This window comes from Papio anubis, chromosome 1, assembly GCF_008728515.1.
Source record: "Papio anubis isolate 15944 chromosome 1, Panubis1.0, whole genome shotgun sequence".
Lineage (NCBI taxonomy): Eukaryota > Metazoa > Chordata > Mammalia > Primates > Cercopithecidae > Papio > Papio anubis.
Window position 1 is genome coordinate 138,487,342 of NC_044976.1, and position 27,294 is coordinate 138,514,635.

Below are 27,294 nucleotides of genomic sequence, written 5' to 3' on the forward strand. Positions count from 1 at the left end.
AGAAGAAGGTGAGTGTGGCAGTAATAATAGCAACAGACATCTGTAGCTTGCATGTTTTGCTGTTTCACAAAGCAGATTCACATCTGTTATTTCTTCCTTATACCAACTGTATATGGTAGACTGCTGCTGTAAGAAGGTTACCAAAAAGGGGTGATGGCTCACAAAATGGAAGTTTATTTTCACGTAGTGGCATTGAGTGAATATTGATCCGCCAGTGCCTCTTCATCCAGTCATTCAGGGGACAGTGGAAGCTCTGCTGGCTTCAAGGTGGGCTTCTGAGGTCCCCTAGGAGGGATCATCTCTATTCTAGGCAGGCAGAAGCATGGAAGGGCTTCATGGATCAAGCCTGAAAGTAGTAGCTATCATTTCTCCTCATATTCCATTGGCTAGAACTTAGAGAAACAAGGCACAGTGGGCAACATGGGCCAGCTGGGTGCCCGTGGAACATGGATTATGGTGAGCAGCTGGCAGCCTCTCCGCCAGCTGTGTGGGGTAGATGTGAATGCACAGACTAACAGGGCAAGTCTTTCCTACATGAAGAACATCCAGGGGGCTGTATGGACCTTTGGAAGAAGAAAGAATGAAAATACCCAGTCAAAGCACCTGGGTTCAGTGGCTCAGAAGGATTTAGTAGGTTAAAATATTCTACAATACTACATTAGTATTCATTCATTGTACATTCTAAATATCCATTTAGTAGGTTAAAATATTCTACATTCATCTGCCTCACCCCGACCCCTGCCCTGGAATTATTTGTATGGATAGTTACAAGGCACACAGACTGGTTTTAAGCCTCATTTTATTATTTTGCATGCAGTGAAACATATACATGGGTTTAGGACTGTGATAAGTGATACACAGTTCTCAACTCAGCCTCCCTCCCACTTCTGAGTGGTGGCCTTGCCTCACACTTCATTGGGAAAAGGGGAGAGGGCAGCTTATTCATGTCTCCACCACCCCGGCCACCGATCTGCTGGGGCCTGTGTCCAGCACTCATGCTTCCCTCCAGCCCCTCCTACGCCTGTCAAAGGCCAGCCCCTCCTTCCACTCATGTGGAAGATCACATCTTTCTCCTCCTGAAAGACTGCCCTCCTGCCTGGATTACCAACCTTGTACCCTGTACTGAACCACTCCTGCCAACGTCTTAACAAGATCAAGAGCTCTGGGGTGGGGGCGGGGCTCTCACTGGGCCCTCTGGCCTCTGCTTTACCGCTTCCCTGTGGCAGACTTCTCTAAAGAGTCACCTAAGGTTGCCCTCCTCTTTTACTCCCCAGCTCACTGCAGAATGGCTTCCCCTCTGCCACTCTATCGAAGCTGCTTTTCTTAGGGTCTCTACTGACTCCCCTATGGCCAAATCCAATGGCCACTCTTCGTTTTCCATCCTTCTCAGCTTGTGAGGATCCGCTCCCTCTTCCTTGAGACAGTCTTCCCTCGCGGCTTCTGTGATGCACCCCAGTCTCCTCTGCCATCTCTTTCATCCCTGTAGGATGTCTCCGCGTTTGGACTGGGTCCCGTTCCCCTTTCTGTCTGCCCTCTCCCACATGTGAGTGCATGCAGTCCCATGGCTGTAAAGATTATTTCTATGCTCATGATTTCTGAGTTCTGCATTTATCCCAGACTCTCTGGCTGCCTAACTGAACTGGATGACTTTCCCACTGGAAGCTCAAACACGACCAGTGCAAAACCAAGCTCTGTACCACTCCCTTGCCGTGAAACAAATAAACCCAACAGAAACCTAGCATAGTCAATAGTACCACAATCGAGCCAGGTCAGAAATCGGGAGTTATCCTTGATTCTTTTTCTCCTAGCCCCCTAATCACCAAGCCCTATTGTAGAAACAGAGGAAGGACATTTGAATCACTCTTCTTCCCACCACATTGGCTGTCACTGTCCTGGTCTGGGCCACCATCATCTCTCCAGGCATGGCAGCTGTGTCCTGGCAGTCCTGCCATGTCTATCCCTGCTCTCCAACAGCCTGTTTTCCACCCAGCTAGCTTTTAAAAAATATACTAGTCCCCACTCTTTGCAGTGTCCCTTCACACTATGATAAAATCCCGACTGCTTGCTGTGGTGCCATGCAGCTGCACACACACTGTGTGTGCCTGCCTCCCCTCCCTCATGCTGTGCAGCCCTCTGTCTCCTGCAAACTCAGCCACCATCCAGGCCTCTCTACAGTGCCTCCAGCCCACCTTTACATGTGCCATCCCCTCTGCCAGGCACGTCCTCCTCCTCCAGCACTTCCTGGACCAAGTCCTTCCTAGTCTTTATGCATCGTGCATTCCTGTATGCATTTATGATTGGAGGAGGGCCTCTCATCTCTGTAGTGAAGGGACCAGTGGTTTGGTTATTGTTTTCCAATACATTACAGACCAATAATACACAATAAAAACAGATTCTAGATAAAATGAAAAGACAAACACATAATACAAGTCCCATTTTTAACTATCAGATTCAACTGTAGTCAAATTGCATTATTTAAATGTAATTTAGTTATTGAAAATATCTATCAAAATAGAAATTGAAAACACATGGATGTTGTGACAAGGTCAAATTGATTTCTCTATTTATTTGTCATGGATTTGTAGCCAACAGTTGGTGTACCAGTAGGGTGCACCAGTGGTCTATGGACCCCACTGTGAATAGGGCTGTTCTAGATTTCAGTTTAAAAGTCATCTATTTAGGGGCTTTCCTGGACAGCTCATCTAAAGCAGAGTCTTGCACGCACACCTAATGCTGTTAGTCTCTCTTCTGTACCTCCTATTGGTCTCCAGTGTGGCACAGAGAATTTGTGATTAGATGTAACGTGAGCAGTTTCTTATCTTGAAATCAGTCTGTTGCTTAGCTGATAAGTAATTTCTTCCACCTCTCTGACCACCCATATTCCCTGTTGAAGGTACTTTGGGCACCTGCCTATGATTGCGGGGAAAGAGCAATTCCCTACCACCCTCCATCAGAAAACAACACCCAAGTCTACACCAAGACTCAAGCAGATTTTAGTCACCAGTTCTCAGTGGTAGAATCCAATCTGTAGCATCAGGGTGGGGTTGGAGACTCAGCAGGGTCCCTGCATTATCTACAACCAAGACCATGAGACATCCCCACATGACCTGCCCTCTCTTGATAGAGACTGTTCCACCCACAGACTCTCCTTCTTTCTGTTTATTTTCTCTTTTCCATTGCTCCCCAGCTGCACTGGCCCCTTGAAGTCTCACCTCTCACCTTCCCTAGGCCCGGGCCCTTTTCCTGGCCTCCTCTTGTGTCTGGAGACTCCCACATGGGGTGCACATGGCAGCTGTTCTCTCTGGCCCATCTCCACTGCAGAGGAAGCAAGGTGGGCTGGCCTTTAGTTTTTTAAACCTACTGACTCCTGGTTATCTAGTCTGCTAGTAGCAGCATATACTTTGGATCTTACTGTGCATAAAAGAACATCTACCTCCTTTTGGTCCAGGTGCCTTCCAAACCCCGATGGGAGATGTGGTGCCCGAGAGCTCCATCCCAACTCCTGTGTGTGTGAGATTGTGCTATTAATGTTTTTCTCAGCAGATAGAGGAGAAGGCCTATCCAGCCACGTAAATATCTATGTGTTTAGTTATTTGTCATCTGAGGATGGGACTGAGGTAGTATCTGTGGTTGTCCAAAAAATATTTGTTAAATAAGTGAATTTTAAAACGAGTGAAAGAACATAATTACTATACTTAGATAAGCGAATAAAGAGGATCTTATTTCAGAAAGTCCAAAATGCAAATTGTCCAAGCATAACAGTCTCCCTTATCTATGCTGGAGGAGGTGCCATAGTGCTGATAACACAAAGCAGGAAGAGACAATGGAGGAATTCTTTCTTTCTTTCTACGTAGTGCATCAGCCTTGCTTTCTAGCTTCATTGTGCTTTGGGCAATAGGATTAGTTGCCCTTCCCTGAGCTCAGACAGTGTCGATGGGGGCCTGGATGTACCTAAAGACAGGAGAGAAGTGTTTGAGATTTATTTGCCTGTAAGCAAATGAAAATGCTCCAGCCACATGCTGGTAGTGGAGACAGCATGGGCTTCTGCAGCTGACACCCCCAAATCACAAGGTGGCCTTTGCCGCCTGGCCCTGTAGGCCCTCTGAGCCACCCACCTTCAGTGTTGTGAACAGCACTCACCAAAAGGGGCCAGGAGTCACCTGCAGAAAAAAATCAGAGCTGGACAGATAGAAGGGTGACTTCAGTGGGAGAAAGTGGCTCTGAGTCCCCTGCCAGTGCACAGGGAGGCTGGGTGACTCTGTCCCCAGGAAGCCCCATCTCTCCAAAGGATGGTGTAGTTCACCTCCCAGAAGAAGCCAGCCAGGGTCATCCAGGGCAAGGCAGGCAGCCCAGCCCTGCTTCCTTAAACCCGTGGGGCTGATGTGCCTCACAGGCCTCCTTGGAGCAAGGCAGCTTCTGTCTCGCTGAGAAGATCCTGTGGCGTCTCCATGTGGGAATGGTCACGGAGCTGGCCATTGTGCTCCAGGGAGGAGCCCGTTGCAGGGTTCCCTGTGGCCACTGTCACCAGGCTGCCCATGATGGGGAGCATCTGGCCAGGGGGACACTTTTCTAGCTCACACACTTAATTGGACCACACCATGGGACGAGGAGAGGATCTGCCTTCGGTCGCATCTCTATTGAGACAGAGAAGCAGCAGGGTCAGACACTTTTGCCTAGGCTAAAAGTGGGATGTGAGGAATTTGGGGACTCAGACAACTGGAAGATGCTTTCTTTTCCCCACACTTTCCAGCGGCTTCACCATGTGGCAGGGTCGGGGTCATGGATCCCCTTCCCAGAAAACAAACCAATGTTGGTACCTGATGTGAGCCTCCCTTAGCAAGCCACTGGCTCAGGCTCTTAGCTCATGCAGCCCTCACAACAGCTCTAGTGAGTGGGTATTATTTTCTTCATCAGACAGATGGGGAAACTGAGTGAGAGGAGGTAACTAACATGCCTGTGATTATTCAGCCAATGAGTGGCAGAGCTGGGCTTCAAACCCTGACTCATCTGCCTCCCAGTCACTACCAGGCATCCTGCCAGGTGGACAGGGATGGGCCTGGGCCAGGTTTGAAAGTGAGGAACAAGTAGAAATTCCAAGGGGTGATTCCAGGGACATTGGGAGCATAGCAAGGGTGGGGCAGTAGAGGATTTGGGGTTGTTCCAATGGCTTGGAGATGCTGCTATTATTTCCTGGGCAGGCAGAGGTGTTGTTAAACCCCCACAGCATGCTGGACACTGGACAGTCCCACACAAGAAATGAGTGCCTGGCCCAAATGCCACCATACCACCAGAGAAGCTCTGCAGGCTAAAACACTTATGTTTACTTTTTCTGGGTTCATTGAGATGCTGCGTAATATTAAGAAAGAAGTCGGCCGGACGCGGTGGCTCATGCCTGTAATCCCAGCACTTTGGGAGGCCGAGGCGGGTGGACCACGAGGTCAGGAGATTGAGACCATCCTGGCTAACACCGTGAAACCCTGTCTCTGCTAAAAATACAAAAAATTAGCCAGGCGTGGTGGCGGGCGCCTCTGGTCCCAGCTACTCAGGAGGCTGAGACAGGAGAATGGCATGAACCTAGGAGGTGGAACTTGCAGTGAGCCGAGATGGCGCCACTGCAGTCCAGCCTGGGCGACGAGCAAGACTCCATCTCAAAAAAAAAAAAAAGAAGTCTAATTTTGGCTGGATTCAGTGGCTTGTGCCTGTAATCCCAGCATTTTGGGAGGCCAAGGTGGGTGGATCTCTTGAGTCTAGGAGTTCAAGACCAGGCTGAGCATCATGGTGAAACCCTGTCTCTACAAAAAATACAAAAATTAGCTGGGCATAATGGTGTGTGCTTGTAATCCCAGCTACTTGGGAGGCTGAGCTGGGAGGATCACTTGAGCCCAGGAGGTTGAGGCTGCAGTGAGCCGTGGTCATACCACTGTGTTCCAGCCTGAGTGACAGAGCAAGGTCCTGTCTCATACTTACATACATACATACATACTCTAATTATTACTAGCTTCCCAGGCCCTGTAAAAGGGAGGTGGTAGGATTGTCTTCCCCAAGAAGACTAAGGAACAAGTTTCCAGGACTCTGAAAGGCATTCCTTTCTTTGATAGTGGATGGCAGTCACTTCTCAATTGCTGCTCAGACACAGAGCAGCCAGGCAAGCACTTAGCTCTTAAGTCAGAGATTGACTCAGGCCCCGTCCAGAGAGGACTGCTTGTCCACAACCATCGCTGGTCTAAAAACTTCAGTAACCCCTTGAAAAGCCTTTGGGGGGAATTTCAGTTTCTGGTTCTGCATGTAAGGAGTTCGGAAGTCACCAGTCTGTCCTAACAATGAGTAAAAAACTGAAGAGACTGAAAAATCAAGAACTCTTCAGGGATCCATAGGAGAAGTAAGGTCACAGGGCAAACTGCTGCTCTCAGTATGGAGAGACAGAAAAGCACAGAGAGTCACGGCTTACCTGAGCAGAGATTCATAGGTGAAAACCACCAAGGGAAACTAGACAGTGATTGGGGAAGGTGTAAGAAACCTGACTGTAATTTATGAATTGTTGCAGCCTCAGTGTGGCCAACTCTAGAAGTAAAAGCTCTAGGGGGACCCAGTCATGGGGGGTCCCCATACTATGTGAGTTTTACCTCCAGGAGCTCTACCAGGTTCTCACAGTAAACATTTTTCTCACACAGAAATCCCCTTGTGCTTCTGGCAGGGGGAGGAGAACGAGCCATTTTGAATTACGCTGGAGCAGTCTGTTCTTAACATGGTCTGTCCCGCAGAGAAACTTGCTAACTGCAGCCAAAACTGCTGCGGTGTTATCAGAGCCTAACTGACCTGGAGGAAGGGAATACCCAACTCCTGCCCCCTCTAGCCATCCTGTACCACCTAAGGCAGTGAAGAGAAACAAAACAAAACTGAGAAGCACTTGTGAAGCTCACGGTGCAGAGGCTCCAGCTCACTGAAAGACTGAGACCCACTCTTATGACTACAGAGTGGTTCTCCTTCTCCTGCGTGGCACCACCACATTACCAAAAGCCTCCTTACAGCAGTCCCCTTTACCTGGTACACCTTGTCCAGTTATCAAGAAGAAACTATAAGAGATATTAAAAGGCAAAAAACACAATTTGAAGAGACAGAAAGCATCAGAAGCAGACATGACAGGAATGTTGGGATTCGCAAACGGTGGATTTAAAACAACTATAATTAATATGCTAAGGGCTCTAATGGAGGAAATATTCAGCGTGTACGAAAAAATGGGCAATGTAAACAGAAAGATGGAAATCCTAAGAAAGAGTCAAAAAGAAATGCTAGATATCAAAAACACTGTAATGGAAACAAAGAATGCCTTTGATGGGCTTATTAGTAGACTGGACATGGCTGAGTAAAGAATCTCTGAGCTTGAGGATATGTTAGTAGAATCCTCCCAAACTGAAAAGCAAAGAGAACAAAGACTGAAAAAAAAAAACAAAAAACAAAAAAAACAAAACAAAAAAAAACCAGAATATCCAAGGACAGTGGGACAACTACCAAAGGTGAAACATATGTGTAATGGGGATACCAGAAAGAGAGAAAGAAAAGGAAGAAATAGGTGAAACAATGACTGAGGATTTCCTCAAATTGATGTCAGACACCAAACCACAAATCAAGGAAGCTCTGAAAACCAGACAGGATACATGCAAAACAAACAAACAAAAAGCAAAAAAAAAAAAACTAAACTGCAACCAGAAATATCATTTTCAAACTACAGAAAACTCAAAATTAAAAAATTCTGAAAGAAGCCAAAGGAAAAACACCTTACTTATAGAGGAACAAAGGTAAGAATTATATCTGACTTCTCAGAAACCATGCAAGCAAGAAAAGAGAGGAATGAAACATTTAAAGTGTTGAGAGAAAAAAACCCACCAACCTAGAATTCTATAGCCCGCAAAAATGAACGTTCAGAAGCGAAGGAGAAAGGAAGACTTTTTTAGGCCAACAAAAGTGTAGAAAGTTTGTTGCCAGTAGGCCTTGCAAGAAATGTTAAAAGAAGTTCTTTAGAGATAAAGAAAGTAATATAGGTCAGAAAGTTGGGTCTACGTAAAGAAAGGAAGAACACTGAAGAAGGAATGAGTGAAGGTAAAATTAAAACTTTTTCTTTTTCTTGATTGATCTAGTAGATAACAGTTTATTCAAAATAATAATATCAAAACAATAGTAACAATGTAATTGATTACATATACTTAGGTATATTACACACACACACACCACACACACACATATATATATGCTTATATATAAGTGACATGAATGACAGCAATGATACAAGGGATGGAAAAGAGGACAAATTAGGATCACTTTGTAATTATAAGGTACTCATACTACCTGCAAAGTGGCATTGTGATATTTGAAAGTGGACTTGGATTCATTGTAAATGTTAATTGCAAACTGTGGTTGTTAAAGGCAACCACTAAAAAAAGTTTAAAAAGAAGTATAACTGATATGCTAAGACAGGAGAGAAAATGTAATCAGATAAAATGCTCAATTAAAACCAAAAAGAAATGCTGGAAGTGGAAGAAAAAGTGGAAGATAACAATAGCAACAAAGAACAAAGGCATCAAACAAAAAAAACAATTAAAAATATGGCAGATAACTCAACTATATCAATAACCACTTTGAATGTCAATGGTCTAAATACACCAATTAAAAGACAGAGATGGTCAGAGTCGATTTTTTTAAATGATCCAACTATCTGTTTTTTACAAGAAACCCATTTTAAATATGAAGACAAATTAATATAAAATAAAAGAAAGTATATGGAAAAAATGTACCCTGCTAACAGTAATTAGAAGAAAGGAAGAGTAACTACTGTATATTTATTCCAAACAGAACAGATTTTATAGCAAGGAAAGTTATCAATGATAAAGAAGAGCATTACATAAAAACAAAGGGGTCAATTCCCCAAGAATACCTAACAATCTTTAATGTGTATGCATTTAACAGGGCATCCAACTACATGAGGCAAAAATTGATAGAACTGCAGGGAGAAGTAGATAAATCCACTATTAGAGATTAACACACCTTTATTGGAAATGGACATATCCAGCAGACAGAAAATCAGTAAGGACATAATTGATTTCAGCACCATCAATCATTAAACAATAATTGACATACATAGACTACTTCATTTAACAACAGCAGAAAACACATTCTTCTAAGTCCATATGGAACACTCACCAAGATAGCCCACATTCTGAGCATAAAACATACCTTAACAAATTTAAAAGAATGGAAATAATACAATGTCTGCTTGTAGACCACAGTAGAATTAAACAGAAATCAACACCAGAAAGATGATAGGAAAATCTCAAAATGCAAACAGTGTACTTCTGAATAACATGAGTCAAAGAAGAAATCTCAGAGAAATTTTAAAAATATTTTTAACTAAATGAAATGAAAACACAACTTACCAACATTTGTGGGATGCAGTGAAAGTAGTGCCTAAATGAAAATTTCTAGCATTGAATGCGTATGTTAGAAAAGAAGAAAGATCTAAAATGAATAATCTAACTTTTTACCTTAGGAAACTAGTAAAAGAAGAGAAAATTAGATACAAAGTAAGCAGAAAAAAGAAATAAGAATTAGAGCAGGAATCAATGAAGTTGAAAACAGGAACTCAATAGAGAGAATCAACAAAACTAAAAGCTGGTTATTTGAAAAGATTAATAAAATCAGTAAACCACTAACCAGGCTAACTAAGTAAAAAGAGAAAGAACATAAATTACTAATATCAGAAATGAAAGAGTGGACATCACTACAGATCTCATGGTCATTAGAAGGATAATAAAGGAATGCTGTGAACAACTGTATGCTCACATATTTGATAACCTAGATGAAATGGGCCAAGTCCTTGAAAGACACAATCTGCCAAAACTCACACAAGAAGAAATAGACAATCTGAATAGGCCTATATCTATTTTAAAAGTTGAATCAATAATTAATAACTTTTCCAAACGGAAAGCACTAGGCCTAGATGTATTTACTGGTGAATTCTACCAAACATATAAGGAAGACATTATACCAATTCTCTATAATCTCTTTTGGAGGATAGAAGCAGAAGGAGCACTTCCTGACTCATTCTGTGAGGCCAGCATTACTCTAATACCAAAACCAGACAAAGGCATTACAAGAAAACTACAGATCAATATCTTTCATGAACATAGATGCAAAAATCCTCAACAAAATGTTAGCAAATCCAATCCAATAAAGTATTAAAAAATTATACACCATGACCAAGTGGAATTTATCCCAGATATGCAAGGCTGGTTCAGCATTTAAAAATCAATTAATGCAATTCATCACAACAACTGACTAAAAAAGAAAAATCATTTCAATAGATACAGAAAAGGCATTTGACAAAATCCCAAACCAATTTATGATTTTAAAAAAACTCTCAGTAAACTAGAAATAAAGGGCAACATCCTCAACTGTATAAAAAATATCTACAAAAAACCTACAGCTAACACCATACTTAATGAAGAGAAACTAGAAGCTTTCCCATAAGATCAGGGACAAGGCAAGGATGTTCTCTCTCACCACTCCTTTTCAACATCATACTGGAAGTTCCAGTTAATGCAATAAGTCAAGAGAGGGAAATTAAAGGTATGCAGATTGGAAAGAAAGAAGTAAAACTATCTTTTTCACAGGTGACATGATCATCTATGTAAGAAATCCAAAATAATTAATCAAAAAACCCTCCAATAACTAATAAACAATTATAGCAAGGTTGCAGGATACAAAGTTAGTATACAAAGATTAATCACATTCCTATATACTAGCAATGAACAAGTGGAATTTGAAATTAAAAACACGATACCATTTACATTAGCTGCCCCTAAAATGAAATGCTTAGACACAAATCTAACAAAATATGTACAAGATCTATCTGAGGAAATCTACAAAACTCTTATGGAAGAAATCAAAGAACTAAATAAATGGAGAGATAGTCCATGTTCATGGATAGGAATGCTCAATATTGTCCAGATGTTCGTTCTTCCCAACTTGCTCTATAGATTCAATGTACTCCTAATCAGAATTCCAGCAAGTTATTTTTTGGTATTATTAAACTAATTCTAAAGTTTATATGGGGAAGCAAAAAACTGAGAATAGCCAACACAATATTGGAGGAGAACAAAGTGGGAGGACTGACATTGCCTGACCTCAAGACATACCATAATGCTTCAGTAATCAAGACAGTGTGGTATTAGTGAAATAATCGACAAATAGATCAATGGAACAGAATAGAGAGCCCAGAAGTAGACTTACATAAATATGGTCAACTGATATTTGGCACAGGATCAAAGGCAATATAATGTAACAAGATAGACTTTTCAACAAATAATGCTGGAACTATTGGGCACCCATATACAAAAAAAAAAAAAAAAAAAGCTAAACACAGACCTTACACTCTTCCATAAAATTAACTCACAATAGCTCATATACCTAAATGTAAAATGCAAAACTGTAAAACTCTTAGAGTATAACATGGGAGAAAATCCAGATGACCTTGTGTATGGCGATGTCTTTTTAGATACAACACCAATGGCATGATGTGTGAAAGAAATAATTGATAAGTTGGACTTCGTTAAAATTAACAACTTCTGTTCTGCAAAAGACAATGTTAACAGAATGAGAAGACAAGCCACATACTTGTAGAAAATATTTGCAAAAGGCACATCTGATAAAGGACTGTTATCCAAATATACAAGGAACTATTAAAAGTCTACAACAAGAGCACAAACAACCTGATTTAAAAATGTTTCAAAGACCTTAACACCGTAGAAGATATACAGATGACAAACAGCATATGAAAAGATGCTTCATGTCATATGTCATCAGGAAATGCAAATTAAACAAGAGAGATCACTACTTACCTATTAAAGTGACCAAAATCTGGAACACGTACAAACCAAATGCTAAAGAGGATGTGGAGCAACAGGAACTGTCATTTGTTGCTGGCAGGAATGCAAAGGGATATAACCACTTTGGAAGACAGTTTGGTGGCTTCTTACAAAACGAAACATACTCTTGTATGATCTGGCAATCTTTCTCCTTGATATTTACGCAAAGAAACTGAAAACTTATGTCCACAGCAAAACCTGCACACAAACGTTATAGCAGCTTTATTCATAATTGCCAAAACTTAGAAGCAACCAAGATGTCCTTCAGTAGGTGAATGGATAAATCAACTATGATACATCCAGACAATGGAATATTATTTAGCACTAAAAAGAAATTAACATTCAAACCATGAAAAGATATGAAGGAACTTTAAATGCCTATTACTAAGTGAAAGATACCAATCTGAAAAGCCTATATACTGTCCTATTCCAACTATATGACATTTTGGAAAAGGCAAAACTGTGATGACAGCAAAACGATCAGTGATTGCCAGGATTTGGGGGTGGGTGGGGCAACGAACAGGCAGGGCACAGAGGATTGGGGTGGGGGCAGTGCAACTACTTTGCATGATACTTGAATGGTGGATACATGTCACTACACATTTATCCAAACCCATAGAATGTATGACACCAAGAGTGAACCCTGATGTAAACTCTGGACTCTAAGTGATAATGATGTGTCAATGTGGGTTCATCAGCAGTAACAAATGCACCACTCTGGTGGGGATGTGGATAATGGGGAAGGCTGTACTTGAGTGGGAGCAGGGAGTATACGGGAACTTCCTGTACCTTCTGCTCAATATTGCTGTGAACCTAAAACTGCTCTTAAAAATAAAGTCTTTATTTTTTTAGAAAGAAAAGGGCTGTAAGGTTTTTTTTTTTTTCAATCAAGAGAAATAGTCTTCTTATGTTTTCATATTTACACTTCTTTTTTTCAGGAGGAAGACCTGAACATCTTTTCCCTGTCCTTTATTTCCCACACATCAGGTTGGCAGCTGCTATGCTTTATTTTTGCCCTGTGTTAAAGTCCTCTCCCACCCCAGCACCTACCTGTTCCTCAACTAGCACCACCACATCTCTGTTCTAAATGTTGTTCTCCTGCAATAAAGGACGTTTGAATTAAACATTCCATTTTTATCGTATACCGTATTTCACCATCGTCTGCACACCTGTTAGTACATCAAGGGAAGAACCAACTGGCATTGTTTTGAAGGTGTTAGAAACGTTGACCTCTTTATTTTAGTGTGTATCTCAGAGGTAGGACTGGCAAAGCTCTATTTCACATCACTAAGACATCCCTAAAATGTACACAGATTCTTGCGTGTGGTGTCCGTCGGGTGAAGCTATGAGGCTATGAAAAAACTATTATCACGTCTCACCTTTTTTCCCCCACTGAAAAATGAGACCAGACACAGCATGAAAATTGCACCTCATTGACTACAGGAGAGAAGCGAACAGGGAACCGCCTCTGGTTTATTGTGAAAACTTTGACATTTCCATTCACTCAAATAGCAAATGTTTATCAAGAATCATGCTGGATACTACAGGAGTTAGAAAAACTCTAGAGACACGGCCCCCGTTCTCAAAGAGTTTACGAATCTGTACAAGTATTAGGCATATAAAATGCACAAAATGCCCGGAAACTGCAAGATCACTGCCTGTGCGCTCAGGGAAGGCTTCCCAAAGTGGCTGGTGTTTGTGTTGGAATTAAATCTGCATAGGAGGAAATAGCCAGAGGGAGGGTGAGGAAGGGACACTAAATTGAGAGGAGGCTGGACCAGGAGGGAAGGCTTATCTGGGTAAATTGCAGTCTTATAGCAGCTCCATCCAGCCCAACTCAGGCCATTCTTGGCCAACACAGGGAAGACTTCAGGTCCCATGCCTCAGCACCCCATCCTTTGGTCCTGCCTCCCCCTATCTAGCCCACCTCTGGGAAGCTCCATAAGAGACTAAATATGGTAAAAACTGGACTCTGCTGCCATTTGTGTAGGTAGGAATTTTCCACCTAGTCTGAAAAGAGCCGTTACCCTCTGTCATGAAACAAGGAGCAGAGACTTCACACTGGGACAGGAATCATCCGTTTCTGGCTGAGTGTCTGCAGAGCCTTGCTTGGATTCTGCCTGTAACTGAATGTCCAGACTCCAAGCCTCACAAAAGCCCTAACTGTTGCTAATAATGTCTAAAGTAAGAAACATTAAGAAAAATGGAGTTGCAGAAGGATCTTTTTTCATGCCACCCACAGGTTTCCCCCGGGTGTATTTTCCTTAGAACTAGCAACTGACGGGATATGAGTCACAGGCTGAGCCTAAAGGAGTTCTAAGATAAGAACGGAAAAAGTGCCATAGCCCGGTCCACTTTTACACACTGGAATTTCTAGGAACGCACAGGTTATTTGAAATGCCAGCCACGTGGCCATTGTTCACGGGGCTGTTTGCCACGTGTCTGAGGCCTCTGGGTGTGGGAGTGTGTCCGTCCGTCTGTCTGTCTGTGTGGAACTGTCTGTCTGTTAGGGAAGGTGTGGAGAGGAGGTGGTAGCAGAACTCAGTTGAGCCCCATAGTGAGAGGCTGTGTTGGGTGAGAGGTGGAAGTCCCCTAAGCCATGGGTATTTTTATATTGGGATTTTAAAATAAACCTCCCTAAAGTTTAAAATTAATAATACTTTTGTTGTTGTTTCCTTCCAAGTTAAAAGAAACGCTCCCACCCTCTACCCTCACCACACCTTTCCTTTACAACAAAGCTAATGGTCTGCCGGGTGCAATCATTATAAACACTACAAGGTGTGAAGATAAATGTTTCTACTTGGGGGGAAAATGCATCTCCATTACCGGCCGATTATGACAGTCTCAGAGTTAAAGCCTCTACAATGGATGGTTTTTATCTGGCCTCTGAGAAAATGTGGTGATGAGATAGATGCGTTCACATTCTCTGAATGTTTGGGGCCTCCCTGGTGCAATCCCAGGTATCCTAATTGCATAAGGAGCCTGGTGGTGCCCCAGTATGGGAAGGGCAGCATGGGAACCCCAGCAAGTTTGGACCAGTGATACTAATAGCTATTATTTCTTAAGTGCCTACTGTGTCCCTGGCATTTGTGTTATGCGGTTTTCATACATCTTCAAATCCTCGCAACAACTGGAGGAGTTGGGAATTGTTTCACTCATTAGACAGACGGGAAAGCTAAGACCCCACGAAGTCAAACAAGCTGCCTAACACCCTGAAGCTCATCAGTGGTAGAGCTGAGGTTTGAACACAAATTTGGGTAACTCCACAGCCCACGCCCCTATATGCCACTCTGTGCTGCCTGCCTTTGCTCATTAAATGATTGATCAAATGGTTGATCTGTACGGTACAGAAATTCTTGAGCACACCATGGGACCATTTGCCTCGGAGTGAATGCAGTGATTTGAACAGTCGTTCATTCTTTAGGCCCAGTGAGAAAAAAATGCTGCTGATAACAAACTTGCATACATTTATGTGGGCTCTTTTATGACGTTTTCTGTGCTTTGAGAACAGTTTTGGTAATTTTCTAATCCTACAGTGGCCTTCAGGGGCTTGTTTAGAGAGCCTTTGAGGAGAAGTGCCTTCCTGCTCTGTGTACGTTTTTCTGTTTCATAAAAATGTTAGATATTTAAGGTGTACAACATGATGTTTTGAGATACATCTACACAGTGAAATGATTAATACAGTCAAGTAACTTAACATAATCCATTTCCTGAAATCTACTCTGTTAGTGAATTTCCAGTGTATAATACAGTATTATTAACTGGAGTCTGGATACTATACATCAGAGCTCTGGACTTCATCCTATGGAACTGCACCCTTTTACCCTTTGACCTACATCTTCTGATTTCCTCCACCTCCCCAACCCTGGTAACCACTGTTCTGCTCCCCATTTTTATGTATTCAACTTTTTTAGATTTCACATATAAGTGAAATCGTGCAGTATCTGTCTTTCTGTGCTTGGTTCATTTCACTTAGCAGAATGTCCTCCAGGTTTATCCATTGTGTCCTAAATGGCAGGATTTCCTTCTTTTTTAAGGCTGAATAATATTCTGTGGTGTATATTGCCCATATTTTCTTTATCCATTCATCAGTCAATGGACACTTGCCATACCCTTGACTACAGAAAGGGGCTCCTGTCCCAGAGAAGATGCCGCTCCTGAGCGTACAGCAGTGCTGGGGAACCCTTCAGCAGTGCAGGGAAGGGGGTCCCCAGGCAGTCCTGGGGCCACTGGAGACCCCTTCCTTGTGTTCTCCCAATTATTGAGTAGAGGAGAAGCAGCATGGAGGAGGGCCTCCGAGGAGAGAAGAGCCCTTACTGCCACATCCCTGGATCTCCCAGAACCAGTTCAACAACACTGCCAGTGCCTTTTTCTCTCTTCCTCTTCCTAATCAGCTGTCCTTCCCTTTGCTTCCTTCTGCTTTATTTCCTGGGGATGCTCCCAGAGCACCCTGGTGGCAGCAAGTTTGAAAAGAGCCCCTGTTTGTGGAAATGCAAGTGGTTATGTGACTACATTTGCCAGCCCAGGAGATACCCTGGGGCCGGGCAACAGAAAGCTCCTGGGCCTCAGAGTTAGAGTTCAAAGCCTATCTCTGCCAGTGTCCACCTGTGGGATCCGCACAGCAGCCACCTGACAACCACCATTTACTGAGCACACCCTGGGCCTGCCAGCCTCAGATCTCCCCTGGACCTTCCCTGCACTGCACCAGATTTAGACAGGCTGTCCGCCACAGACCCGTTTCCCAGATCCGCTTGGCACCTGGCTCCCCACTGGCTTTGTCCAGAGGGAGCCTGGACGGTGGGCAGGTGGAGGACCAGGCTACTTCTCCCTCACTGTTCCTACCCTGGGGGCATCTCCAGCAGGGTCTGAGCATCCCCAGGCTCCAGTTCCCACGTGACAGACCTCCATGGTTCCACCTTCCACTAGGGACCCCAGCAACAAGACCCCGTCATCCCACCAGCCCAGGAGTGGTAGTGTCTTCCTACTCTTACTAATCTCAGGGTGTACCTGCTGGCTTCTCCACTTTGCCATCACCTTGTTAAATTCCATCTTTTTAGATACTCGAGTCCTGGTTTTCCCTGAACAATCACAGTTTATCAGCCCTGAACTAAGCCCTCACCAGCATTTCTCAAAATAGCCCTCAGAGACTCTTGTACAGCTGAGGACCCTGAAGCTCAGAGATGAGCAGGGATTGGTTTAGGGTCACTCAGCTGGTGAGTAGTTCAGCTGGAATTCAGACCTAGGGCTGTCTAGAGCATGTCTGGACTTCTACTCACTACTCTAGTTGCTTCTCTGAGTTTCTGTTTCCCCTTCTCTGAAAGAACCAACAAGATCTACACTGCAGTGTTTTGTTTGCAGGACTAGAGATAGTGCCTGTAGCGTGCCTCTGACCCTGCTTCACACACCTCGGGACACCCCCAGCAGGGTGGCCTGCTCTGCAGGGAGGGCCATCTTGTTATCCAGCCTCAGTGGGCACCCACTGCTGCCAGTGAGTAGTTTCAGTGGCCAGTGTGGAGAGGGCACCTATTCTAGCCTGTATGGTGGGCAGTGCCTGTTCTGCACTGGCCAGGGTGTTTGGTTACCCCAAGGAAGGGAATCAAAAGTTAACTCTTTTTGGTTTTGGTTGGTTTTTTGTTTGTTTGTTTGTTTGTTTGTTTTTGGCCAAAGTTCTTACTGGTTTCCATGAGCGTGGGTTTGAAGCTGGCATTGGTAGAATCTGTGGTTTGACTGTTTTTTTAAGAATGTTTAAGCGGCAGCACTGTTTATTTCTCAGTCCTCATCCAAGAAAGAGCTCCTTGTGGCATAAAAGGCACCCAACTCCCACTGAAGCCGTCTTTCTGGGACAGAGATGGAACCATTCTTACCTTGCAACCTAGAATGCAGTACCAAGATTGGACACTAAAAACAACTTTTTCTTCCCCTAACGTGATGGAATATTCGAGTCAGAACCCTAAGGCATCATCCTAGAATAGAATAAGCTTCCATTTGACAGAGGAGAAAAATCAAGGCTCAAAGAGGTTAAGGGATCTGCTTAAGGTCATGCAGTGTGGTGTGGTGGCAGAACCAAGCCTCATGCCTAAAGCACCTAACTCTGGTTACCATGGCTCTGCAGGCAGAGCTAGAAGAACTGCTGCATGTTCGTCATTGGCCAAGTCTCAGCAGGGCTGTAGGGGATCAGGTTAGGGACACTGCCCTGGATTTTAATAGACCCAAATTACTACTGTCGTCACAGAAACAGGCTTGGGATAACTTTGCCTTTCAGTAAAGATTTTGTCCAGAAATATCTTAATTTTATTTACTAGGTTATCTGGCACATAATAGCATGCATTATTAATAGAGTAGCTTAATACTCTCTATTGAATAGGCATACTCTTTGCATTGTAAAATGAACCTCTCTTTTATGATGTACTTCACAATGCCATGTCACAAAAGCACGTGCTCAGAATATTACAGCAGGCTTCCATTCCACCTTCCATGAAATACTAAAAAAGAGATCATCTCTAGTGCAACTCAGTAGCCTCGTGATTAATCCATAAGCACATCTTTAACTGAGTTCTCCTAGGCCATTCTTTGTCTTAAGGGCTTCAGACAAAGGTGAGCATGTGGTTCTCAAACTCTTATTCTCCCCTACTGCCCAAGTTTGTCCACTGCCTCCAATGGTGAGTCACGGAGATTTCGTCTGCCATCCGCGGCCTTGTGAACGCTACAACCACGGAACCGTGGTGGAGTTTTACTGTGATCCTGGCTACAGCCTCACCAGCGACTACAAGTATATCACCTGCCAGTATGGAGAGTGGTTTCCTTCCTATCAAGTCTACTGCATCAAATCAGGTAAGTCTGAAGGTCTCGCCCTGGATGATGATGGACCCTCCTTGGACCATCTGCACATAGTGGGCGGTGGTTATGTACCAAGCTGTATCTCTCCTCCCACGCCCAGTGTCAGGAACAGAATATTGAAACATATCATTGCGGGTCGATGGGGCTGCTGTTGGGCTCTGTGCCAGATGCTTATAGGTCCTGTTCAGAGGGTCGGGGTCAAGAGTATTAACCTGTCTGCTGGAGGTCCTTCCATGGAGGCTAGGGGTCTAGGGACCCTGTTCAGAGGGTCAGGAGTATTAACCTGCCATTCCCAGGTTAAAATGCTGACCCTCTGAACAGGGTCCCTAGACCCCTAGCCTCCATGGAAGGACCTCCAGCCTCTGCACTCTTTTTTCTCCCAGCCTTATCCCTTTCCACTGGTAAGGACACAGGCCTATGGGTGTGACCAGAATTACATGCATTGCCCTGGACCGAAGCGATGCATAACTTTACCTTTCTCTTCCATTCAAGGATGCATATCAGAATACAAATGATACTGTGGGTAACACCTGATCTCACTTATAAAACTATAGGCCATTTGCAAGCTTTAGGACTTCATAGTTAAAAGCAAATGACTTACTTGCAAACCACCTTCCCCACTAGCCTCAGTGCACCCGGGTAGTGACCACAGGATAGAGATTGGGGCACCAGCATACACCCACTGTCTCCTTCCCACTCTCCCCAGCCCTTTCCAGGCTGGGGATGCTGCCCTGAGCAGTGTTGATGACTGCATGCGTCTCCCCTGGACACAAGGAAGCGTTTGTTAATGCCGGGTCTCTGGAGGTGCACACATGATCCTGTGAGCTAGCGAGGGGAGAAGTGCAGAGAGAGTGTCTAAGAGGGTGGGCATGACAAGGCAGGGAGGTGTCTAGGAGACAGACAGGGTGGACTGTGCCCAAAGGATAAGAATCTCTTCTGGAAGGGTCTGCTTCTGCTGCCCCTGACCTGGCAGGCAGTTGATAGGGCATCAGAGCTGTGGAACAGGGGTCCCCTTTACCCTCTGTTTCTTGCTTTACCCAACCCCACAGCATATCCCAGAACACTCACAAAGGGCCCAGCTTCCCACTCCCCTAGCCCTTGGTCCATTTCGGAGCAACTTCTCCAGGCAAGAGGGATGCCCACCTTTGTTCTCAAGAGGCAGATGCGTTATTTGAGCCTGTGCCAGGCCTGCGCCTGGGACTAGAATGTGAGCCTGCAGGTCTGCAACCTGGCAGAGCCCATGCCGGAGACAGGTTTTTAGTGTTGGGTGGATCCTGGTGCAATTTCCATGAGCTGCAGGGGCACATGGTATCTCCGGGGAGCCCTGGGGATCAGAGGCACCTTGCGTACATCTCTTGTGCCAAATAAATCCAGCAAATGAGCCCACGGGGAACCTTGGCACCTCTCATGGTCTGGGAGCCTCACATACAGCTTTGTTCTCCCTCACGCAGAGCAAACATGGCCCAGCACCCACGAGACCCTCCTGACCACGTGGAAGATTGTGGCGTTCACAGCAACCAGTGTGCTGCTGGTGCTGCTGCTCGTCATCCTGGCCAGGATGTTCCAGACCAAGTTCAAGGCCCACTTTCCCCCCAGGTCAGTTTCATGTCTTGGCAGCTATGGCTCAAGGTCTGACTCAATGCAGCCACCCTTAGCAGCAGAGAGAATGTGATGAGTGAAAAGCTGGAGCTCCTAAGGGAAACAGGGGAGAGCAAAAACCGTGTTCTGGGATGTTTTGAGCACCAAGGTGGAGACAGACCTCATTTTCCTCTTTCTTTCCTACCTCTCCCCCTCCTTCTTGCAGTAGACCCTTCGCAGGTGGGCATCATGGGGGGCAAGCGATGGGATCACAGGGTTAGGACTGCGGGCTGTGGACTGCTCCACCCAGGGGCACCATTCCCACCATGGTCACCCTGCATGTGGCCCTGGAGTGAGGCACCACGCAGCTCAGTTCATAGGGAGGGTAAGACGCGCACACAGCTGACTGGGACACAGGTCACAGGTGTGTGAACAAAGGTATTAGGCATTGAGAAGCCTCAGGAAGGAAAAAAGACTTTCCTGATTCCAGGGAGAATCAGGAAAGGGCTAGTGAGAGTCTTCCATGAAGTCTGATCTGAACCCCTGAAGTGGGACCTGTGGAAGGCACTTCTCCATCCTTCTCAGCTGCACCAATCAGCTCGGGTTGGTATCTTCAGCCTCAAGTCGTCATCACCAACGAGAACTGCACCAGCACCCGTAGGAACAAAGAAGAGCCACCCAGCACTACTGCTGGCCAGTCATCATTCCTGGAGGGAGAAGTAGTTTAGAAAGCAAAAGGATAAGTTTATGAGCATTAAGAAGAGGAGGTAAGGATAGCAAAACACCGCAGAACACTAGCCAGGGGCCACTGATACAAGCTGTCTTTTCCTTGCCTTCTGTGGCCATGTCAGAGTCTTCTCATTTTAGAACCTAATGCTTCAGAAAAGGGCATTTGTTTTTTTGCCCACAGGGACAACCTAGTCCCTAGAGTCATATGTACCTGAAAAAGGGACTATTGCTCGTGGAGGAGAAGGCTCCTGGAATTAACCACTTCTCTCTTCCCTCCAGGAAAATGCAGTGTGCCTCTCACACCTTCCAGCTGTGAGAGGAGTGAAGGAAGCGGGCAGAGCTGCTGGAGACAGGACCTGCCCGCCTTCGACCTTAACCTCACACCCCACAGGGCGGCCTTCCTCACATAGCAATTCTTCCCTGCCTGGCAGCAGACACCCCCCATGGTCACAACCTGACAGGCACATCCCTCTCTCCCTAGCCACAAATGTGTGCTAGATGTGGGTGTCACCTGCATCCCTCCCCAGGCCCAGAGGTGTGTTAGTGCCATCCTGGTGCCACAGCAAGCTCTTGCTACGATGCTGAAACCTTCCTTCCTCTCCAACCTGCTATCCACTCTCTGTCTTCCACGTTATTATATATTCATCAAGGGACCGTATCCTATCATTGAGCAATTATAGTATCTCAAGAAGGCCTAAGGATTACAAAGAGAAAGCCAACCCACAGGGCTGTGATTGATAGTGCATTCGAGTACTTTAAAAGGGCCCTCAGAGCTATTTTTCTCCATATTCTTGGAAGAAAAGTTTCCAGGATATCCACTAGGTATTAAGGTTTTTTTTAAATGTTCTCAAAACCCTTTCACATGATGTTCTTCAGCCCTTGAGTCTTTTGTCTTATATTATTCTTGAGTTGTTTTGGGAAGATTGGCTTCAAATACATGACATGAATCCAAATACATGACCAGAATCTCAAGGGCAAACCAAGAATGGACTTTTTTTCTCCAGGTTCCACAAGAGTAGAGCCTGCAGGGATGTTGATGAGGGGTGTATGAGAGCTAAGTTGCATGGTGGGGACATGTGGAGGGGAAGCTGCCAGATCGTGGGAGCTGTAGCCTGGGTGTGGAATGTTAGGGTGAGGAATGGAGAAGAGAGGCGTCTGTTCACCCGGGCCTAGACAACATGGAGGTGCCAGGGACAGTGAGGAGGCAGGGAGTCCCAAGTGAGAAGGAGGCCAGCACAAGACAGCGAAGTGGCCAGAGAGGAAGGGAGCATCATTGTCAAGGATGCAGTAACTAGTGGTGGCTGTGGAGGGAGATCAGTCTGGCTCAGAGCAAGCTCCTCCTTTCCTCCCACCTCCTGCCTTCTACCCGCTGAAGAGCACGATCTTGGTGGTCTCCTGCCCTCTCTGGGCAGCTTTTAAGAGCTTCGGGACAAGGAGTCCACCACCATAATCTCCAAGCCTTTGCAAGATGTTTCAAAAAGTCAGTGGACTTGAGCATTAGAGAGACACACAGCCTTTGCTTCCCCTCCACCCCCAGACATTTCATTTTCTTGGGTTTAGAGCCCCTGCCGCCAGCACTCAGAGATTCAGGGTCTGCCCACCCAGCTGGGTCTTCTCTTCCTGATATTTTACCTTTGGCCTCCTCCCTCAGCACCAGTTCCCAGCAGAGACAATAAGAAACCAAGTTCCAACCGGGCACGGTGGCTCATGTCTATAATCCCAGCACTCCAGGAGTCCAAGGCAGGTGGATCACCTGAGGTCAGGAGTTCGAGACCAGCCTAGCCAACATAGTGAAACCTTGTCTCTCCTAAAAATACAAAAATTAGCTGGGGGTGGTGGCGCATGCCTGTAATCCCAGCTACTCAGGAGGCTGAGGCAGGAGAATCGCATGAGCCCGGGAGGCAGAGGTTTCAATGAGCTGAGATCGTGCCATTGCACTCCGGCCTGGGTGACAGAGCAAGACTGCATCTCAAAAAAAAAAAAAAAGAAACCAAGTTCCATTGGCTACTTCTTAGCCACCCTGGGTTCCTCTTGATGCCAGGAGCAGAGTGTGGGGGTCACACAGAACCCAGGCTGTGACGTCAGATGCCCCAGGCTCCAATCGGACAGTGTTGAATGTGCAGAGTACTGAGAAGCAAAGGGAGCAGGCCAGGAGCTGCGTGCGCGCCCACGCAAGGGAGCCCTGCAGATACGCAGACTCAATTTGCCGCAGCTCCTGGAGCCCTCACAGCAGCAGCCCAGGCCTTGCTTAGATGAGTGGTGGGAGGAAGGAGGTGGAGGTGAGCCTGTGCAGCTCGAACAGGGTAGTGACATGGTGCTTACAGCTTTCCTTTTTTTTCCTTCTTTCCTGAGTTTTTTGTTTGTTTGTTTGTTTCTATCTAGACTAAGATGTAGTGATTTTTATACTATAGCAGAAAACAACAAAGAAACATGATGAGCATAGGGCCAGCTAGTCCCTCTGGGCACTCAGAGTCCACAGTTACAGTTTTTTGTTTGTTTGTTTGTTTGTTTGTTTGTTTTTTAAGAGATAAGATCTCGTTCTGTTACCCAGGCTGGAGTGCAGTGGTACGATCATGGCTCACTGCAGCCTCAAACTCCTTGGCACCAGGGATCCTCCTGCCTCAGCCTCCTGAATAGCTGGGGCTACAGGCACATGCCACCACATGTGGCTAACATTTTTATTTTTTGTATAAACAGGGTTTGACTATGTTGCCCAGGCTTCTCAAACTCCTGGGCTCAAGCAAAACCTCCCAAAATTCTGGGATTGCAGGTGTGAGTCACCACACCTGGCCTATTTTCTATACTTTTAACAGTGCTATCCCACTTTCAATCCCATCCTACAGGACACTGCGGAGGAGCGCTGGCATGCTCTGTTAGAAAGGGTTATGTTGTCCCCTGCCCCATGAGCTTATGGCCAGAAGGCCATCAAAGGAGCAAGGGAAAAGCATGAGGAGATAGGAGGACGTGAGAGAGTGACAAGAAGAAGACCTCCTCTCTCCAGAGCGTCGGCAGCCGGGATGGCAGCATCGTCTTCCAGAGGAGCCCCTGAAAGGAGGCTGGTGCTTCCATATTATCCTCCATACCAGGCTCTGCTGCCCACCGTGGGCCCTGAGGACCCCGAGTGCAGGAAAGAGCGTGGGTGGCCTCATCCCCAGGGTGGCATGGCTCTGACATGTTGGCACTTCTTTCCTTTACACAGGGGTCCTCCCCGGAGTTCCAGCAGTGACCCTGACTTTGTGGTAGTAGACGGCGTGCCTGTCATGCTCCCGTCCTATGACGAGGCTGTGAGTGGCGGCTTGAGTGCCTTAGGCCCCGGGTACCTGGCCTCTGTAGGCCAGGGCTGCCCCTTACCCGTGGACGACCAGAGCCCCCCGGCATACCCCGGCTCAGGGGACACGGACACAGGCCCAGGGGAGCCAGAAGCCTGTGACAGCGTCTCAGGCTCTTCCGAGCTACTCCAGAGTCTGTATTCACCTCCCAGGTGCCAAGAGAGTACCCATCCTGCTTCAGACAACCCTGACACAATTGCCAGCACGGTGGAGGAGGTGGCATCCACCAGCCCAGGCATCGACATTGCAGATGGTAAGTGCTTGCCCCAAGGTCCAAGCCACACCTGCAAACACCTCCGCACCAGCATCTTCAAGCCAGCTCCTTGCTCCACACGCTCTACCCCCCAGCACAGAGTCGAATCAATCTGTTTACCTCTCACTCAGCTTAAATTGCTTCATGCTCTCTCTACATGTAGAGGCCTTGGGCAAGGCCAATTATTGTAAGGAATGATCATCATCTTGCAAGTAATGAGCCCATTAATGGAAATTTCAAGAGGCACCAAAAGGCAGTGAGCCATTCAGAGTAGAAAGGCAACAGTGGCCGGTGCTTTGTTTATGTAGTGTCCTTATGATCCGGAATGTTTTTCTTCTTTATTCCTTAATTAGGTAGGACTTCTGGAAGTGGGGTTTAGGGACAGGATGGTACATGCATGCCAGGAAGAAGGATCCAGAGGCACGCACTAGGGCCCAGCAGTGTGTTCTAGCCCCAGAGTTCTGTGTACATAGAAGTTATTTTTACCAGATGTGAAGTAAAAGATGTGTGTGTACCTGTCATAAGGAAGGGTAGATTCGTGGTAAAATAGGGAAAATGTGTCAGATTGATTAGGTCTCTGTTTCCTACAGAAGGGGAGCCCCAGTGCCACTTTGCAAATGAGAGCACTAATTTGGCTTATATTGAGAGTAAATGGCAGTAACAACATGGAAACAGAGGTCTCCTGGGCCACCACAGTGTTCCTTTTCTGTAAACCACACTGCCTTCTGTACTTGAATTTGCAACTTTCTGGCTTGTAGGACCATTAGGGCCTATGGTTAAAATCTAACATTTTATTTTTTATGAACTGGAAATAAGATCATAATTGTTTTCTGGCAAAAAACAATTGTTACAGAAAGATGTTGTATAGGAGGTTGATTTCTTTGGTTATTAACTGGTATGTGAAACTTAACATTTTCTTCTCCTCACTGATTTGAGAAACTGTAGATATTTTAATGAGGCATATAATTCCAGATTGTCATGGTGTTTTCTGGTTATGTTAAGCTAATAACCGTCTCTTCTTTTACAGAGATTCCTCTAATGGAAGAAGATCCCTAATATGGGGCAGGATCCAGATGACTTTCCTGCTCCTTTGGGGAAAGGACCTTGTATCTTGGAGTGAGATCACAGAAGGATAGAGCTTGGGGGCAAAATGTCTAACTTACCTACATGGGGACCACAGTTCACATTGTGCATCTCAGGCTCCACAGTGAGGCTGACAAACTGCAATGGCAGTGCTTTTAAATGAGATTTGAGGATTCGCCAAGACCCATGGGGAACCGGGGCAGCGGAGAAGCCCTCGCGCGGTCTTGGATGGAGGTGTTAAATGTGTATCGTGCTGTGGAACATGAGACAATTCCACACACATCCCACCGAATCATCATGCATCCCATTGGCTGACAAGTCCTCCCCGCCCCCTCTGAAAGCATGTCACATTATGTAAATTTGCTTCTAAAACCTGCTTCCAACTGGCTCTGGACTCCAAATTTGGATGGGCGAGCCTCTGCAGAAAGTTTGTGTTGAGCTGCTGGAGGAACAGCAGAGCCTCCTGCACCCTCAGCAAGGGGCCAGCTCCCAAAGGAAAGGTCCTTGTGTGACATTTGGAGAATCTTCCTTCATCCAGACAACTCTACTCGAAGCAAGATGAAAGCAGGATGTGGCAGTTCCAGTGAGAAAGGAAAGGAAAAAGACGGGCAGACTCTGCTTTCTGGAAATTTTTTCATGAAGTAGAGCTCGTGAACTCTGTGCTGTCTTCTGGTAACATATCATCAGTGTTTGTATTCATGAGTGGCACATGGATCCATGGCATTGGGTAAATCTGGGGGGTTTTACACATGGTCAGAATGTATTTAAATACATCTCATGATGGAGACAGTAACCAAGGTAATGTTTTGTTTCAGCATTTTGAAAAGACCTAACATTCATCTCAGAATCATGAGCCTCTCTCTAGTTGACAATTGTCATTATTCCCCCCAGCCCCAAATTCAACCGTACATTTATTTTCCAAAACAGAAATTGTTTCTGTAAACATATCTCACCTTCAAAAGAAGTGTGAGGTTGGATTTTTCCCCCTTTTATTTGTCCTAAGATTCCAGAAGGCTGGCCTCCCAGCCCAGATAGCTCAGCCACCTCACCTGCCTATCATTCCTGCATTCCTACTTTGAGGGTCTCATGGTGCCCACTGGGTGTTGTTCCTAAGAAATTGATTGATTAAAAAATTTCCCAAAGTATCCTGAAGTGTCTCTTCAAATACATGCCGATCTGTGGAGTTGATTCCTTTCCTTCTCTTGGTTTTAGACAAATGTAAACAAAACTCTGATCCATAAAATTGCTATGCTGATAGAGTGGTGAGGGCTGGAAGCTTGATCAAGTCCTGTTTCTTCTTGACACAGACTGATTAAAAATTAAAAAGAAAATGACAGTTTGAAGTGTGACTTTAATAGTGCAGTAGAGTCGGGTGGGCAGGGGCAGGGTGGTGACAGTGATCATGGATGATGGGATTCAGTGTAAGATTAAGAACAAGAGATGGAAGGAGATAACACACAGACAGTGCTCACCACCTAAATAGAGGTTGTCTCAGAGACCACTGGGCAAGTGCCTCATTTTCTACCAGGCGATTCAGAAGCAGCATGAGGGGCTATCTCTGATAGTC

The 27,294-nt window shown here is 45.4% G+C and overlaps 1 protein-coding gene across 5 annotated transcripts in view; it reads left to right on the forward strand.

Annotated features, from left to right (window-relative positions):
- The window catches only part of SUSD4 (sushi domain containing 4), a 147,805-nt gene extending 120,744 nt beyond the window's left edge, over positions 1 to 27,061 (forward strand). For 3 of the 5 annotated variants that reach the window (XM_009186770.4, XM_017949225.3, XM_017949224.3), the window contains 4 exons: positions 18,552 to 18,749; positions 20,207 to 20,351; positions 24,262 to 24,644; positions 25,672 to 27,061. In XM_009186770.4, the coding sequence (XP_009185034.3) occupies positions 18,552 to 18,749; positions 20,207 to 20,351; positions 24,262 to 24,644; positions 25,672 to 25,700 (755 nt within the window). In that variant the 3' untranslated portion in view covers positions 25,701 to 27,061. Of the gene's footprint in view, positions 1 to 12,856; positions 13,045 to 18,551; positions 18,750 to 20,206; positions 20,352 to 24,261; positions 24,645 to 25,671 lie in introns of those variants that run through there. The other 2 variants (XM_003893071.5, XM_017949226.2) reach the window with 2 other exon arrangements.
- Positions 27,062 to 27,294: the final 233 nt, after the last annotated feature.